Here is an 18,532-nt window from a genome sequence, read left to right as displayed (position 1 = left end):
GTTTGTTAATTTTATTGATCTTTTCAAAGAATCAACTTGTTTTCATTGATCTTCTCTATTTTCTGTTTTCAATTTCACTTATTTTTGCTCTTCATTATATCCTTGTTTTTGCTTGTTTTGAGTTCATTTTGCTTTTCCTTTTCTAGTTTCTTGAGGTGGGTGTTTATATTACTGATTTGACTTTTCTCTTTTCTAATGTAAGCATTTTAGTGCCATAAATTTCCTTCTCAGCACTGCTTTACCTGCATCCCACAAATTTTGATATTTGTATTTTCATTTACCTTCAGTTCAATGTATTGTCTTTTAAAATTTCCCTTGACATTTTGCTTTTTGACCAATGGATTATTTAGAAGTGTGTTGTTTAGTTTCCAAGTGTTCGGGGGAATTTTTCTGTTATGTTTCTGTTATAGATTTTTACCTTGATTTCATTGTGTCAGAGAACATACTATGTATGATTTCAATTTTTAAAGTTTGTTTAAGTTTCTTTCCTTCATGGCCCATGGTATGGTCTAGTTTGGCAAATGTTCCATGGGTGCTTGAAAAGAATGTGCATTCCGCTTGTTGTTAGGTGGAGTATTATATAAATGTCAATTAGATCCTGTTGGCTGATGTTTTTCTATATCCTTATTGATGTTCTATAATTGTTAAGAGAAGGACACTGAATCCAACTATAATTGTGGATTTATCTATTTCCTCTTTTAGATCAATCAATTTTTGCTCCACGTATTTTATAGCTTCTGTTGTTTGATGCATACACATTTAGGATTTCTGTATCTTTTTGGTGGATTGACCTTTTCATCATTGTCTAATGTCCCTCTCTGTACCTGGTATTCTTTGATCCGAAATCTGTTTCATCTGATATATCAATAAATCCACTCCTGCTTTGTTTTGGTTAATCTTTGCATGATATATCCCTTTCCATTCTTTTACTTTCAGCCTACATTTAATGTGTTTGAAGTTAGTTTCTTTTAGACAGGATATAGTTGGGTCATTTAAAAAATCAACTCTGCCAAGCTCTTTCTTTTAATTGATGTTTTTAGGTCACTCACATTTAATGTAACTATTGATGTGTTAGTCTGCCAATTTATTTGTTGTTTTCTGCTTGTTCCCTCTGTTTTTAGTTTCTTTGTTTTCTTTTACATACCTTCCAATGGGCTATTTGAATATTTTAAAAATACTCTATTTTGATTTATCCATGGTGTTTCTGAGTGTATTTCTTTGTATAGGTTTTTTAGTGGTGGCTCTAATTATCACATTGTACATAGAAACTTATCAGAGTCAACTGGTGTCAACATTTTACCAGTTCAAATGAAGTGTAGAAAACTTACCTCCCTTTATATCACTTTCCCCTGCTTTGTTTATAATATAATTGTCTTAGGTATTTCCTATACATATATCTCAAACTCCTGGGCTCAAGTGATCCTCCTGCCTCAGACTCCCAAAGTGCTAAGACTATAGGTGTGAGTCACCATGCCCAGCCTCAAGATTTCATCTTTAACAATAGTTTTTATATGATGTGCCTTAATGTAGTTTTCTTCATGTTTCTTGTGCATGGCATTCATTGATTTCTTAAATTTGTGGGTTTGGAGTATTTATCAAAATTAGAAAAATTTTGGCCATTTTTTAAAAGTATTTTTTCTATCCCCTGTTCCTCTCCTTTGGAGACTTTAATTACACATATATCAGATGGCTTGAAGTCGCCCCAGAGCTCAATTATGTTCTATCCATTTAAAAAAATGATTATTTTCTTTCTGTGTTTCATGTTGGATAGTTTCTATTCCTATGTCTTCATGCTCACTAATCTTTTCTTTTGTAATGTCTAATCTGCCAATAATTCCATCTAGTGTATTTTCCATGCCTGAAATTGTAATTTTCCTCTCTAAAAGTTTGATTTGGAACTTTTAAAATATGTTCTATATCTCCACTTAGCTTTTTGAACACATGGAACCTGATTATAACAATTAATGTCCTCATCTGCTAATTCTAACATTTATGTCACTTCTGGGTCAGTTTTAATTAATAATTTCTTCATAATGAGTCATAATTTCCTGCTTCTTTGCACACCTATTTAAGTTTTGATTGAATGTCACACAGTATGAATTTTACCTTGATGGGTGCTAGATAGTTTTGTATTTCTATAAATATTCTTGAGCTTTGTTCTGGGATAGTTAAGTTACCTGGAAACAGTTTGACACTTAGGATCTTGTGTTTATGTTAGGTAGTCTTGAGCAGTACTAAGTCTTGGGCTATTTTATGCCCTACTACTGAGGCAAGATCTTTGTGAGTCCTCTATCCAATGTATCATGAATTATGAGGATTTCCAGCTTGGCTGATATGAACAGGTACTATTCCAGTTGTGAATATCAGGTACCACTGTCTCTAGTCCTTTAGGGTGGCTCCTTCTTTGGCCTTGGGTAGTTTCCTCATGTGCATGTACTGATCAGTACTCTGCTGAATACTCAAGGGGGACCCTCTTCAGGTCTTTATAGAGTTCTGTATGTAGCTCCTTCTCCTCTAGCTATTAATACCTTGGTCTCTCTGAAGTCCCAGATCCATCTCCTTGACTCAAGGAAACCACTGGCACCCGCCCCTAGGTTCTCCCTCTCTGCATTGTAGCTTAGAAACTTTCTCAAGGCAGTAAGCTGGGACAATTCTTTTTTTTTTTTTGAGACGGAGTCTTGCTCTGTCACCCAGGCTGGAGTGCAGTGGCGCGACCTCGGCTCACTACAACCTCCGCCTCCAGGGTTCAAGCGATTCTCCCGCCTCAGCCTCCCGAGTAGCTGGGATTACAGGCAGCTGCCATCATGCCTGGATAATTTTTGTATTTTTGTAGAGGTGGGGTTTTACCATGTTGGCCAGGCTGGTCTTGAACTACTAACCTCAGGTGATCTGCAAGCTGGAACAATTCTAAGTCTCACCTCATTGACTTCCTATCTCCCAGGGGGCTTTGTTCTTCGCTGCGTGATGTCCAGTGTTTTGAAAAGTGTTTTTCATAGGTTTTATCCAGTTTTTTTTTATTGTTTGAGGCAAGAGGGTAAATCAGCTTGCTGTTATTCTGTCTAGGGTGGAACAGTGACTTGCTTCCAATGAACAGAATGTGGAGGAAGTGACAACATGTTACTTTTGAGACTAAGACATAAAAGGTATTTTGGCTTCTTCATTGCTCTCTCTCTTTTGGATCAGTTGTTCTGGGAGAAGCCCACTGCCACAAATTAAGGACATTCAAGCAGCCCTTTGGAGAGATCCAAGTGGTCAGGAAATAAGAATTTCTGCCAACAGCTAAGTGAATACGCCATCTTGCAACTGGATCCTCCAACCTCAATCAAGATTTCAGATGACTGACATCTTGGCTACAACCTCATGAGGGACCCCAAGCCTGATCTACCTAAGCCACTTATGAATTCCTAACTCATAGTAACTATGAGATGATGTTTATTAATTTAGACCACTACATTTTGGGATAATTTGTTACACAGCAATAAACAATGAATAGAGGTACCAAATTCTGCTCAAACTGTAGAAAGGATCCGTTGAATTTCTTAAATAATTTTATCCTTTTCCCATCCCCAACCCAGCCTAAGTAACAATGCACAGACAAAATCCCCATACTTAGCACTGGAGCATTTATACTCAAAACTTTCCCTGTGTGACTTTTGTCAAGAAATAAACCATGAGTTGTTATAAGCCTAAGGTTCTGTCAAAGCAACCAGGGTATGTTCTAACTCAAGAAGCATGAAGTAATATATATTATTTTCATTCTTTATAGTATCAACAGAGATGTTATCTTTCCACTTCCAATGAGGGAAACTAAGGCATTAATAAAAAAATAGATTTCAGTCATATATTACATTCATAATTCAGCAATGGATTTATGAAATTTCCTCTTTTGGAAATCTTAAATAAGACTTATATCCATTTGATAACGTATATTAGCAGCAAGGCTACCTCAAGGAAGGAGATGCATAGAACCTCTGGAAGTCTTTCTCTTCACTATGATTCTGAATTTTATACAAGGGAGAAAGGGAAGATTGAAATTTTGAGGAGGAGCATAGATAATTGTTTATGTATGAAGGAGCTTTGTAAAGACACTGCCCCTGGCCCAGCCATTACCTTCCATAACCCTAGGGGGCAGTTTCACCTGAGTCTATGTGGAATGTAGAAAAAATATTTTCACGTTTTTGCATAGTTAGGGCTTTCTGAGCGAAGAAAACTGGTACCTGGGTTAAAGGGCAAGTCTTGGAAGTTAAAAGACGATTGAATAGTCGGAGACCTCAGAAGAGATTTAGAGGCTTCCCTCCTTGTGTGTTTACATTTCAAAGGGCATAAAAGGAGTCAGTTGTTTACATTTCAAACATCTGTCAATGCCAAGGTTTCTCTCCCTCTCTCTGGAGTGGAGCTTGTAGCCTATTTATACTCCCAGATTAATAATTTTGGATTTTCTCTTCAACAGTACACACCCCTATATATGCAGGATGCCCTCTGGCTCTCATGGTGTTACTCGGGGGCTACTGTGTGTGGAGAAGTAGTGCGGTTATTGTTGTAAGTATTAATAACTGTGATCTCTATTCCAGAAACCTTACCACTGTATTTGCTTTCAGGGTAAAATGAATAAATATAGATACACTTACCACAAAAGGGAGGATGCACTCATGCTGATCTTGTACCATGTATAAACTGAACAGGGACATGCGGCTGGGGCCCATCAAGCTGCAGGCTAGAGAGAAGAAGTTCTGCAGAGCCTCACAGAGGTTGGTGCAGATGTCAGCCCAGGATGGTAGAGCAATGTGCACAATGAGAAGCCGTGGAGGTTGCTGGTCAATCTGAGTGGGAGTGGAGGGCCCTTTACCAGTAGTTCGCCCAGGATGCATGGCAGCAAAACCAGAGGGGGAACTGTAGCCACCAGCTGGATATTCTTTACACCTATAGGGAAGGAAAGAGAAACCACTGGTTTTCAAACTGAATTATGTGTGCTCTGTTGAAATATAAAATACAAGTCGAGGGAAACAAATCCAGAAAGGAGTCAGATTGGGTACTAAAGCTTGTCCAGGCCATCCTATTTTTTTTTTTTTTTTGAGACAGAGTCTCGGTCTGTCACCAGGCTGGAGCGCAGTGGTGCGATCTTGGCTCACTGCAACCTCCGTCTCCCAGGTTCAAGCGATTCTCCTGCTTCAGCTTCCCGAGTAGCTAGGACTACAGGTGCGCACCACCACGCCCAGCTAATTTTTGTATTTTTAGAGATGGGGTTTCACCATGTTGGCCAGGATGGTCTTGATCTCTTGACCTCACGATCCGCCCGCCTTGGCATCCCAAAGTGCTGGAATTACAGGCGTGAGCCACCGTACCTGGCCCAGGCCATCCTATTTTAACAGCTCCCAAGAGATCTAGATGTTTGCCTATAATGTAAGCCTGAGAATGCTTAGAGATGCTGAGTGGAACTAATCAAAAGTTACACCAAAAAACTCAAGCTTCTGTCTCAAAGTAAGCTATCTGCCCTCATAAACTTTGTTTCTTTATTGGCATTTATTGCACTCTATTACAATTTGTTTCTATGACTGCCTCTCCCACTATATCGTAAGCTTCCCAAGGGTAGAGAACCTGTCTTGTTGATATTATTCATCAATGCCTAGCATATGTGTGTTTAGTACCTAACGAATAATTCTTAAAAATGAAAATATGACTACATTTCTCCTTGGTTAAAATTCTTTGGTTGTCTGAATCTCTTATAAGGTAAAATTTAAACTGTCTTTAAGACCTGTCATTACTTAATTGTTAGCCTCATTAGAAATTGTTCTTCGCCTCAAGGTTTTCATGGAAACAATACCAAATATACTCACTTTAGTGCATTTGCTCATGCTGCTTCTCTGCCTCCAATACTCCTGCCTTCTTTCTCTACTGGCTACTTATACTTATCCCCAGGACTCAGATTAGGAAGTGAGAACAAATGAGAACAAAGAACCAATATAAGGAATGAGAAAGGGACATCATCACAAATGCTCAAACGTGAAAAGGGTTATAAGAGGACATAATGAATAGCTTTATGCTAATAAGTTTGATAAAGTGGACAAATTCCTAGAAAAATGTATCTAACCAATACTAAAGAAATTTTAGAAACCTAAATAGTCTATAATCATTAAGGAAATGTAATTGGTAATCAAATATCTTCCCACAAGTAAGAGGGTCAGATGATTTCACTGATGAGCTCCATCAAACATGCAAAGACCAAGAATTTCAATCTTTTTTTTTTTTTTTTTTTTGTAGAGATGGGGTCTTGCCATGTTGCCCAAGATGGTCTCAAACTCCTGGGCTCAAGTGATCCACCTGCCTCGGCCTCCTGAAGTGCTGGGATTACAGGTGTGAGCCACCGTGCCCAGCCAAGAATTTCAATCTTAAACAAATTATTTTAAGAACAGAAGGACATATATAACAGGATACACTCCTCAACTAATTTTTTTTTTTTTTTAGATGGAGTTTCACTCTTGTTGCCCAGGCTGGAGTGCAATGGCATGATCTTGGCTTGCTGCAACCTCTGCCTCCCCGGTTCAAGTGATTCTCCTGCCTCAGCCTCCTGAGTAGCTGGGATTACAGGCATGTGCCACCATGCCTGGATAATTTTGTATTTTTAGTAGAGACAGGGTTTCTCCATGTTGGTCATGCTGGTCTCGAACTCCTGCCCGCCTCAGCCTCCCAAAGTGCTGGGATTACAGGCGTGAGCCACGGCACCTGGCCTCCTCAATTAATTTTATGAGGTTAGCACAACCTTTGAAAGTGAAACCAGATAAAGGTGTAATAAGAAAAAAATTATAGGATAATCTCACCCATAAACTTGTAAAAATTCTAAATAAAATATAGAGAAATTGAAACTAATAATATACAAAAAAAAAAAACACAGCATGACCAAGTTGAGTTTATCCCAAGAACATAAGGTTGATATAACATTAGAATATCAATCACGTAATTCGTCACATTAAAAAAGTAAATGAGAAAAATGATATGATCATCCCAATAGATGCAAAAAAGCCTCTGTTTAAAACCCAGCATTTGTGCATGATAAAGACTGAGTAAGAATAGATGATAGGAATAATCTGACAAAATATATTACAAAAAGAGAGAGCAAACATCATTCTTCATGGTGATATGTTGAAAGCTTTCCATGTAAGACAAGGAGCATGCTATCATCACTTCTATTCAGCATTATAGTGAAGGTAGTAACGACGTAAGACAAATAAATAAAAGGCATTGCAATGGAAGAAAGAAAACTGTCATTGTGTGCCAATGATTGTGTATATAGAAAATCTAAAATAATCTACAGCTTTGTAATTTTTCCCAAAAGATCTCCTTGTCTTTTGTCAAATTTTAGTCTTAGGGATCTGTTAATTTTTAAATATTAATTTACATTTCAAAGAACTATCGATGACAAAGTTTCCCTTTCTCATCTTTTTAAATTTCATTTTTAGTTTGTTGCTTATGTATAGAAATATAGTTAATTAAAACAATCTTTTATAGAGATGGGGTCTTGCTATGTTGCCCAGGTTGGTCTTGAACTTCTGAGCTCAACCAATCCAACCGGCTCTGACACCCAAAATGCTGGGATTACAGGCATGAACCACTGTGCTCAGCTATAATTAATTTTTGTATATTGACTTTAACAACCTTGCTGCACTCTCTTACTAATTATAATAATTTATCTATAGAACTTTTTGGATTTTTTTTGTTCTTAATCATATAATCTTTAAATAATCATATATAACAGGATACATGAAAAAAAAGTCAGATCATAGCAGCCAAAAGACTATTAATAACAATCTTGTTCACAATTACCCAAAACTGAAAAAAACACAAATGTCAATCTACATTAAAATGGATAAATCATAGTATATTTCCACATACAGCAATGAAGATGAATGAACTGCAGTTCCATGTGGCAACATGGATGATTCTAAGAAACATAATATTGAGTAAAAGCAGCAAGACACAAAGAATACATACACATGTAGCATGATTTCATTTACATTTTAAAAATAAGCAAAAGTAGTTATATTGTTTAGAGGTGCATACACAGTGATAAAACTATAAAGAAAAGTAAAGAATTGATTATCACAAAAATGAGGGTAGTGATTTTCCCTAGGAAAGAATGAAGGCATTATGATGAGAAGAGACAAAAGAAGGGGGTCCTGGGGTGTTGGTAATGTTCTTTTTTTTTTTTTTTTTTTTTTTTTTTTTTTTGAGACAGGGTCTCGCTCCATCGCCCAGGCTGGAGTGCAGCAGTGGCCCAATCTCAGCTCACTGCAACCTCCACCTCCCAGGCTCAAGTGATCCTCCCACCTCAGCCTCCTAAGTACCTGGCACTACAGGCATGCACCACAATGCCTCTCTAATTTGTGTGTTTTTTTGGTAGAGACAGGGTTTTGCCATGTTGCCCAGGCTGGTCTCAAACTCCTGGGCTCAAGCAATCCTCCCACCTTGGCCTCCCAAAGTACTGGGATTACAGGGAAGAGCCACCACTTCCAGCCTAATGTTCTATTTCTTGATCTTTATTGTGGATATTGGATATTCACTTTCTACTATTAAACTATACATTCATGTTTTATGACATTTTCTGTATATATGTTATATTTAATAATAAAAATATTTCAAGAAGAACATTAGGACAATCAAAAGAAAACAAAAGAAATATGATAAAAAAGATAGCTAAAAAATATGTCCCCACCTCTGAGAACTAAAATCATTCTATATAATTGTTTTTAGCTAAACAATGTAGGGAAAATTAAAGCTTATTTGATTTCCCCTGTGACCAATAGAAAGATAATTATGATAATTTTCAGAAACACTTTGGAATTTAGAATCTTTAAAAATGATCTAAGAATACATAGATAGGCCGGGCGCGGTGGCTCACGCCTGTAATCCCAGCACTTTGAGAGGCCGAGGCGGGTGGATCTCAAGGTCAGGAGTTTGAGACCAGCCTGACCAACATGGTAAAACCCCATCTCTACTAAAAATACAAAAATTAGCCGGGCGTGGTAGCGCGCACTTGTAATCCCAGCTACTCAGGAGACTGAGGCAGGAGAATCGCTGGAACCCGGGAGGCGGAGGTTGCAGTGAGCCAAGATCGCGCCATTGCACTCCAGCCTGGGTGACAGCGCGAGACCCCGTCTCAAAAAAAAAAAAAAAAAAAAAATACATAGATAGATGTATTTCCCCAAATGAATCAGTGAAGTTATTCTCTTCAAACTTCCCTTTTTGGATAGTGGAAGTCAGCATTTGTTCATTCAACATTTTTAAAAATTGAGTTCCAATTACGTGCTGGATACAGCTAGAAAAATAAATGAATGAATATGCTAATCTGTTGAAAGTCATCTTGAACCAGAAATCCAAATCAATTACTAATGTATTTACCAAGAAAGCACATAACATATTTTTAAACTGTACTTTAAGTACATGGGGCCAATTTCTACATGGAATGCTGAACTTGAAGCTGACACAGAGAAATTCACACAAACAGGTAGTCAGAGGCCTTATTTAATGTATAATTAAATTTAATTATCCATCTCCATCTCTCACATCTGAAAACGCCATTTTAAAGTAGAGGCAGGACAACCTGCTCAGGTCCCCTTCCACACTGTGGAAGCTTTGTTCTTTCACTCTTTGCAATAAATCTTGCTGCTGCTCACTTTTTGGGTCCCCACTGCCTTTATGAGCTGTAATACTCACCGTGAAGGTCTGCAGCTTCGCTCCTGAGGCCAGCGAGACCACAAACCCACCGGGAGGAACGAACAACTCCACACACGCCGCCTTAAGAGCTGTAACACTCACCGCAAAGGTCTGCAGCTTCACTCCTGAAGCCAGCGAGACCATGAATCCACCAGAAGGAAGAAACTCCAGACACATCCGAACATCAGAAGGAACAAACTCCGGACACACCATCTTTAAGAACTATAACACCGCCAGGGTCCGTGGCTTCATTCTTGAAGTCAGCAAGACCAAGAACCCACCAATTCTGGACACAGTATTGCTGGGCCATAAGGCACGTATGAGTTTAGTTTTGATAGTGAGGTAGGAGGCGGGACTCAACTCTGCAGGAAGCGCTTGGACACCAGACCAAATTGAGGACTAGCTTAAACAGGGCGAGGGTGGAAGCAGCTTTCCATAAGACATGCCCACCAGTGTGCCCTGTCAGTTTACCATTGCCATGGCAACACTCAGAAGTTACCATCCCTTTCTATAGCAACGACTCTATGACCTGGAAGTTACCATGCTTTTCCTAGAAATTTCTCCATCAACTCCCCCTTAATTTGCATGTAATTAAAAGTGGGTATAACTATGACTGCTGAACTACCTCTGAGCTGCTATTCTGGGCACACTGCCTATGGGGTAGCCCTGCTCCACAGTTGCAGTACCTCTGCTGCTGCTGTACACTGCTGCTTCAATAAAAGTTGCTGTTTAACATCACCAGCTCACCCTTGAAAAAAATAAAAATAAAAAAATAAAGTAAAGGCAGTCCTCATTTTGCATGGTTCAAGTATATAGATTTCAGTTACTACAGTTTAGTTAATTAACACTAGTCTTCCAACAACACAGTTGAAATTTCAGTTACCATGGAATATTAACTGTAATTACATAAAGTAGTATCTAGCTCTTTAGTTCACGAATTACTAGTTATCAGTATCAATAGTATAGTATACTGATATAGCGTACTGATATAATATAGTGATCAGTGCATCATGATCAGTAATTAATTATATCACTTCTTTCAAAGTCTGTTGGTGACCGGTCACTGCAGATCCATTAGTCAGTTAAAGCACAGACAGAAGTGTGTAGTTGTGTCGCCTCCTTGTCTCCTAGTGATAAGCCCATGTGATGTTTTATAAAAACAAAAATTGAAAGAGGAAACTAGCCAATAAAAGGAGCAGCAAATAAATAAAAAATGATAATGCCAAGAGTGAAATCTGAATCTAACATAAGTGGAGTTAAAGGAGAAACAGCTGACTATGAGAGTGTTGACACTGCCTCCACCTGATAGACTCTAGAGAAGCAGCCAGAGGAATTTAGTGAAGGCAAACTTATCAACATACTTGAGGAAAGTCATTGTGATGAAAAGGATGAAGACATCCTACAGAAAGGGCCACTGGCAAAAAGCTTCATTATTAAAGAAACTTTCAGAGATATTTTACAAAATTGAAGGTACAAAGGATAAAATGTAGGAAACTAACCCAAACTTAGAAAGAAGTATGACAGTTTGCCAAGACACACAAAAAATGTTTGCTCTCTCATAAGTTTTACTATGAGAAGCAAACAAGTACTGTTCAAACTACTCTTGGTAAGTTTTTTTTCAACAAATAAAACACTTTAGCTCTCAATGTTTCTAATGTTTTAAGTTAGTGTATGAAATAGTTTTACTGTTTTACATTTCCCTATACAGTTAGTAAGAAAGTTTTAGTGTTTTGACAATTTTTCAAGGTTATAGAACAACTGTAATTTTTCCCATTGGTGTTTAAGATCTCTTTGAATGGTTTCAGCTTGCAGTCATTTTTCAATCCCACACTAATGTGCAATTGGAAGACTGTATTTTAAACGAGGTAAGAGGCAGCTCTCTTCCTTACATCCTCAAACTTCATCAATTCATGCATCTGATGTGTCTGGGCATAGTACTAAACAGGCTCTGACCTTATTTTGACCCTATACTCTCCACTTTTGCCAAGAACACTCGCTTAATGAATTCTCCCTGCAAACTGGTTAAAACTGGAACTGGGCCTTGAACCACTCCAAACCAAGTTATGCCCAAACTAAAAACCCTCCAGGGATTTCCAATTACACCACTGGAAACAGAATCCAATCTCTTTACCCTGGCCCTAAAGTTCTGCTTGTGCCTTCTGCCCAACTCTCCATCCCCACACTAGGCCCTCCCCTGCCCGCACCCCGGGAGATCCACCTCTCACAGATCGGCTTCTCGCTGTGTCTGCCTCTGCGGATGTTCTGTTCCGTGCTGAGCTTTCTAGGTTAGGGCCCCTTTACAAGCCCTCATTCACTTTGTCGCGTGATAAACGATTCAATGGTTCTCCCTCTGGCAGGACCCTATTAAAGATTTCGTGGGCCCTAAGCCACTTTCGTCTTCGTGGGCCCCTTCCTCCATTAAAAAAAGATTAAAAGAAGTTAATGGATTTTGTAGGCCCTAAAAATCTCATTTCCCCCTCCTGATGTGAGAAAAAAATCAAAACACTTTCTTTGACTTCATGGGTTCACTTTAAACGAAATGAAAACATTCTTGTGGCCGGGCGCGGTGGCTCACGCCTGTAATCGCAGCACTTTAGGAGGCCGAGGCGGGCGGATCACGAGGTCAGGAGTTCGAGACCAGCCTGGCCAACATAGGGACACCACGTCTCTACTAAAAATATAAAAAAATTAGCCAGGCGTGGTGGCGGGAGCCTGTAATTCCAGCTTACTCGAGAAGCTGAGGCGGAGAATCACTTGAACCCGGGAGGCGGAGGTTGCAGTGAGCCGAGATCACGCCATTGCACTCCAGCTTGGGCAACAAGAGTGAAACTCCGTCTCAAAAACAAAGCAAAACCAGAAGAAAAAAAATTCTCGTGGCTCCCTGAAGCCTCCGTGGTCCCTCGGCATGGCGCCTACCGTGCCTGGCAGATCAGCAGCCCGGCCCTCGGGCCTGGGGGCCCCGCGGAGGAAGCTCCGGGCCCAGACTCCGCGCAGGCCTGGCCGCCCAGAACAGTATGCGGAGAGATAACTCCGACAGCGATTTCGGAGCCTCTCTCTTGGCGTCAGTCTTGCGCCGGCACTCGCCACGGCCAGCGCAACCAACACCTGCCTGAGGACGGGCCCGAGCTCGGCCCACGCCCAGCCTGCGAAGTGGTGCCGGCTGCTCTCGGGCTGCCCTCCCTCCCCGAGGCGTGGAGAACCGTACCTGTCTTCGGAAGACGGAGGCCCCCTCACCTGGTCCTCCCAGCTCTCAGCGTGCGCCCGCGCGTTCGGAGGCGCCCCCCTCAGGCCGGCGCGGCTGGGCGGGAAGCTCACTGCGGGCAAGGCGGGGCCTGGCTGCCTCAGGGTGCGCTTCAGGTGGCGCTTCAGGAAAACGGTCTCCAAGTCCCTAGATACCCTGAAAACAGTCCTTCTTTGTCCCTTAGGTAGAATTTTGTCTATTTGTTGGAAATGCTGTGCTAAACCTGACATTTTTCTTTTTCTACCCCTTCCCATGAAACATGCCAGTAGCTCCCCCACCGACCGTTTTCTTGGTTTTAACTTTTCCCTTCCACATCATTTCCTTCAGCCAGTCGCTATTTTGTTCACTAAACGTCTGTGGTGGGCACATTATGTGCCACGCATTGTGCTAGGATTGGAGTACAGTGGATGTACAGACAATGGTCCCTGCCCTCATGGAAGTTATAGCTGCCTTCAGAAAGTTCTTTTAAGTCTTTTCAAACTCCTGTATTCCAAGAGGGTCTGTCGCTCTCTTCATACTCATTCTCGCTTACTTGAGGTTGATTCCCATAGTCCCTTTGACGAACTCCAGATGGGGTAGGAGCGTCCTGGTCCTTAACAGTTGGTTGGTCTGGGTCTTCAACTCTGGTTAAAAAGGAATTCTCTGAATTAGTCCACAGGAGAGGGAAAGATAGTGCTAGTTCCAAGCTAGAAATGTACAAGCAGTTTTCCTTGTTTTCTTTATTATTATTATTGTTATTTTCTCAGTTCATTGTCTAGATGCAGGTTGGAGGTGGGGTGGGGCAATATTTCAATGAGTGGCACAGGATAGGTTAGATGTTTCAACAGGAAAAGAGTTGCCTGCTTGTATTCTAGTCCCACTAAACAATTTTGCTCCTATCAACTGTTCCTCAGGTAAGAACAGAACTATTTAACCTATGTCTTTTTTTAAACACTATAATCTGATATTCAATAGAGTTCCTGTGTTTCAGTTTAAAGGGTAGCTTCTCAACAGCTCTTTCCCCCCATATAGTCCAAATTAGCCTTTCTGTCTCTAATCTCCAGATTATCGTTTTCACTGATATTAGAATTGTCCTTGTAAAAATATTTTGATCATATCATTCTCTGTCTCAAAAATGGCTTATGTTTCCTTTTCGGTTAGAGAGTCCGTTATAACTGACCCCACCTACCTTACTAGGCTCAACCCCAGCATTAACTGTCTTACTCCCCTTTGTGTTGCTATACCAGAATACCACAGAACAAGTAACTTGTAAATAAAGGAAATGTATTCTTAAATTCTGGAGGGTAGGAATTCCAAGGTTGAGAATCTCACATCTAGTGAGGGCACTTTTTCTGTATCATCCCATGGCAGAAGGCAGAAGGGCAAGGGGTACAAAAGAGCAAGACAGCAACAGGGAGCTGAACTCACTTTTACAACAAACCCACTCTCTCAATAACTAACTCATTTCCAAGTTAATGACATTAATTCATTTATGGGGGCAGAGCCCTTATGGCCTAATCACCTCTTGTTAGGCCCCACCTCTGAACACTATTCCACTGGGTACTAAGTTTCCAGCAAATGAACTTTGGGGGACACATTCAAACTTGAGCACTAGCCTCACTCCAAACCATACCACCCATTGCTCCTACCTACTATTAATTTCTTTCTGTACCCTCTGTAGCATTTATTAAAAATATGCAAAGAACTGTACCAGAAATGGGGACTATGACATAAGAATTGTTTTCTGAGGGTGACAAACTGTAATGGTCATGAGAAAGCACCTTGCAGACTTTAAACTACAAGGAGTGTAACTGACCAAGGGCATCAGCTGCTGCCTTAGAAATCTACTGCCACGACTGGGCGCAGTGGTTCACGCCTGTAATCCCAGCACTTTGGGAGGCCAAGGCGGGTGGATCACCTGAGGTCAGGAGTTCCAGACCAGCCTGACCAACATGGAGAAACCCCATCTCTACTAAAAATACAAAATTAGCCAGGCATGGTGGTGCATGCCTGTAATCCCAGCTACTCGGAAGGCTGAGGCAGGAGAAACACTTGAACTCGGGAGGCGGAGGTTGCGGTGAGCCAAGATTGCACCACTGCACTCCAGCCTGGGCAACAAGAGCAAAAACTCCGTCTCAAAAAAAAAAAAAAAAAAAAAAAGAAAAAAGAAATCTACTGCCACATTTGCATGGAGGCCATCTTCCCAGCCACTGACTGAATGTGGTGGAGATACTAAGGCAGACCCATTCCTGGGAAACACTGCACTTCTCACACAGCACTCCTCTAATGGGCAACATTGGCTTGATGATTCCCCAACAGTCTTGCTGAACTATACTCCAGTATGGAGTATAGTAGGTGGAAGAGGAGTGTCAAAGATGAAGCAGGAGAGATAGGCAAAGGGCCAGAACATATACGATCTGTGGACTATAGTAAAGATTTTGGATCTTATCTCATAGCAAAGGCGGGGTGGGCTGGAATGGGGAGATAAACTGAAGTGTTTAAGCAGAAGAGTGACATGATCTGATTTGTGTACTGGAGAGAACGTTCTCCCTGCCTTCCCTGCCTTAAAAGGAATGGATTGGGGGCTGAAATTGGGGTGGTGGCAGCGGAGCATAGGGACAAGACAAGAGTAGGAAGGAGCCCAGCCAAGAGAAGATAGTTGTTTGAATTAGGGTATTGGCAGAGGGGATGCAGAGATGTGGGAGGAAATATTTAGGAGTTAAAATTAACAGGCCTTTATGATTGATTTGATTGATTAGGAGGAATCCAAAATGACAGGGCCTAGAACATAGTAGGCATTCAATGAATACTTATTGAATAAACAAATGCAAAGTCTCTGGCTTAGACAGTTGGAAAGACAGTAGTGCTATGTATAGAGATGGGGAACATTGGTTTTAGCATCCACACAATTACCAGGATGCTATGAGGATGGGGACGATAGTTCAGTTTTGGACATATTGAAATCAAGGTGCCTGTGGTTACACTGTGTGGAAATGTCCACTAGGCACTTGGATGTGTGTGTCAGAAGCTGAAGAGAAAGATATGGCCTGGAAATGTAGATTTAGAAAATCATTATTAACTAAATTAGTATGAATGAGACTACATAGAACGGTGATTTTTTTTTTCAAAGTGGAGATCTCAACTCCTTAATGAATAGTAAAATCAATTTAGTGGGCTGCAACCAGCATTTAAAAAAAGGGAATAGAATAAAATGCAACATGATAGGGAAAAAAAATTTAGCTCCTGAAGTAAAGGTAAATATAATGTAAGTATGACTTTGTTAAAAATTTAACTCACTAATATGTACATTGGGTACATGAATGCATGTACTTAAGTGCGATTAGGTTGCACAATAAGAACCTCTTATTGTATGTTTTGTGAAAAAAATGGAAAAAATATTAAAAAAATCAAAAGACAACCAATAAGTCATGTTCAGAGAAGGGACTAAGGCCTAGACTAGACTGCTGAGAAGCAGCTTAGGAAAGGCATATAGTGGGCTAGAGGAAGAAACTCAGATGGGGGCAGGGGTTCCATTGTGTTGAGGTTGGTTTTAGAAAGAAGATTTCAGAGAGAAGATTAGAAGTACTGATCCCAAATGCCTGATTTTCCCTCTAGGCTAAGCAATTTGAATTCAAGGACCATGGCTTTTTTTTTTTTTTTTTTTTTTGGCAGGCTAGAGTGCAATGGTGTGATCATAGCTCCCTGCAGCCTTGAACTCCTGGGCTCAAGTGATCCTCCTGCTTCAGTCTCCCAAGTAGCTGGGACTACAGGTGTGTGCCACCAGGCCTTGCTATTATTATTATTTTGCAGAGACAGGGTCTTGCTATGTTGACCTGGCTGGTCTCGAACTCGTCTTCAAGTAATCCTCCTGCCTCAGCCTCCCAAAGTGCTAGGATTACAGGCATGAGCCACCATGCCCAGCCAACGGACCATGTCTTAATCTTATCTCTAGTACTTAGTAAAATGCCTGGCACATAGTAAGCCCTTAATAACTGTTGAAAGAATAACCTAGAACTAGTACTTGCACTTTAGAAAGATTATCCTGATGGCGGTCTGGAAGGGGAGGGATTGGAGGCAAGGTTTTTGTTTTTTAAATGAAATTATCACACAGTCCAGGTGAATGATGATGATGTCCTGAACTATGATGATAATGGAAAGAAAAGGATGGATTTAAGTTACTTTTTAGTCAGATTTATAAGGACATAGTGATTTCTTACATATGGGCGTGGTAGCTAGTCTCCAAGAAAGGAGGCTGAAATCCTTGTATTCCCAGTGAAATCCCTGTACCACCTGGTGAAGTCCCCTTCCACAGTGCATCAGGGCTGGCCTGTGTGACAAGTAGAATATGGCTGAGAGATTGTGTGTTACTTCTGAGGCTAGGTCACAAATATATCATTTGCTCTTTTGCCTTGTTCTTTTGGATCACTTGCTCTGAGGAAGTCACCCCATTTTGTGAAGACATTCAAGCAGCCCCATGGAGAAATTCATGTGGAGAACAACCTTCACTTACTGCCAACAGCCACTACCAATTTGGCAGGCATGGAAGTCCTCCATCTTGGAAGTGGATCCTCCAGCCCCAGACAAGCCTTCAGTGGACTGCTGCCCCATTTGATATCTGGACTGTAATCTTGTGAGAGACTGGAAGCCAGACCACCTAGCTAAACTACTCCTAAATTTCTGACGCAGAGAGACTGTGAGAGATAATAAAAGTTTATTCCAAATGTCTGATTTTCCCTCCAGGCTAAGCAATTTGAATTCAGGGACCAGGTCTTTTGTTTGTTTTAAGCCACCAAATTCTGAGGTTAATTTGTTACATTTGTTTTGCAGCCTAAATAACTAATACAATGGGGGTGAAAGAGGAGAAAGCAAAGACTACCTACTAAGTGCAGACTAAGTGCTTGAAGAAGGACCTAGGGTTGGGATGGAGGAGATAGTGAGTTATCCTCAGGACCTATGCTTGCCTTGTTTGTAGGATATCCAAGTGGATATGCCCATAGGCAGTCTTTGTTCCTCGCCCTCAAAGGCCTACCAACCCTAGAAGACTCAGTTCAAATGTCACCTCTTCTGTGAGGCCTTCCTGATTTCCTCTGGCAAAACCTGGCCCTTCTGCACACTTATTGCACGTTATTATAGCAAACGTGCATTGCTTCGTATTGCAATTATCTATTTGCAGTTATTTGTTTACAATTGGAAGCCCCATTACAGTGTGAACTCCCTAGGGCAAGGGCCGTGATTTTTAGTATTTTCTGTATAATCGTGTGTGTGTGTGTGCGCGTGTGTGTGCGCGCGCGCGTTACACTGTGCCTGCCCAGCACATAGGCAGCCGTCCTTAAATGCTTGCAAAGTATTAATTTTGAGAAACTTGGTGCGTGTATCCACGTCCTCTTATTAGCAAGTTTTCCTTATTAGTACAGCTATGGGCGTTTGAGTTTTTGGAGTGGCCGGAGCAAACTCGCCACTCGAGGTCTCTGACTGGCAGCCCCAGCGCACTTCCGAGGCAGAACTCCCACCTTCACCTGGGTCTAGCACCGCCTCTGCCTGGGTTAGGCTTCTCCTCCCCTCAGCCCCGCCTTCACTCAATCCCGATTGGCTGGAAGAAGGAGG

General features: G+C 41.0%; 1 protein-coding gene across 3 annotated transcripts in view; it reads right to left on the bottom strand.

Moving 5' to 3' along the window:
- Positions 1–18,532, bottom strand: part of M1AP (meiosis 1 associated protein) — a 96,949-nt gene that overhangs the window by 77,857 nt on the left and 560 nt on the right. The window contains exons 2-3 of one of the 3 annotated variants that reach the window (XM_063695758.1): positions 13,482–13,572; positions 4,629–4,920 (exon numbers count right to left, since the gene is read on the bottom strand). In XM_063695758.1, coding sequence (XP_063551828.1) covers positions 4,629–4,920; positions 13,482–13,498 — 309 coding nt within the window. In that variant the 5' untranslated portion in view covers positions 13,499–13,572. Of the gene's footprint in view, positions 1–4,628; positions 4,921–12,624; positions 12,750–12,913; positions 13,573–18,532 lie in introns of those variants that run through there. The other 2 variants (XM_055378143.2, XM_055378144.2) reach the window with 2 other exon arrangements.

Source organism: Gorilla gorilla, chromosome 12, assembly GCF_029281585.2.
Source record: "Gorilla gorilla gorilla isolate KB3781 chromosome 12, NHGRI_mGorGor1-v2.1_pri, whole genome shotgun sequence".
Taxonomy (NCBI): domain Eukaryota; kingdom Metazoa; phylum Chordata; class Mammalia; order Primates; family Hominidae; genus Gorilla; species Gorilla gorilla.
The sequence above is the reverse complement of the archived record's forward strand: the minus strand, read 5'-3'. Positions and strand labels throughout refer to the sequence as shown.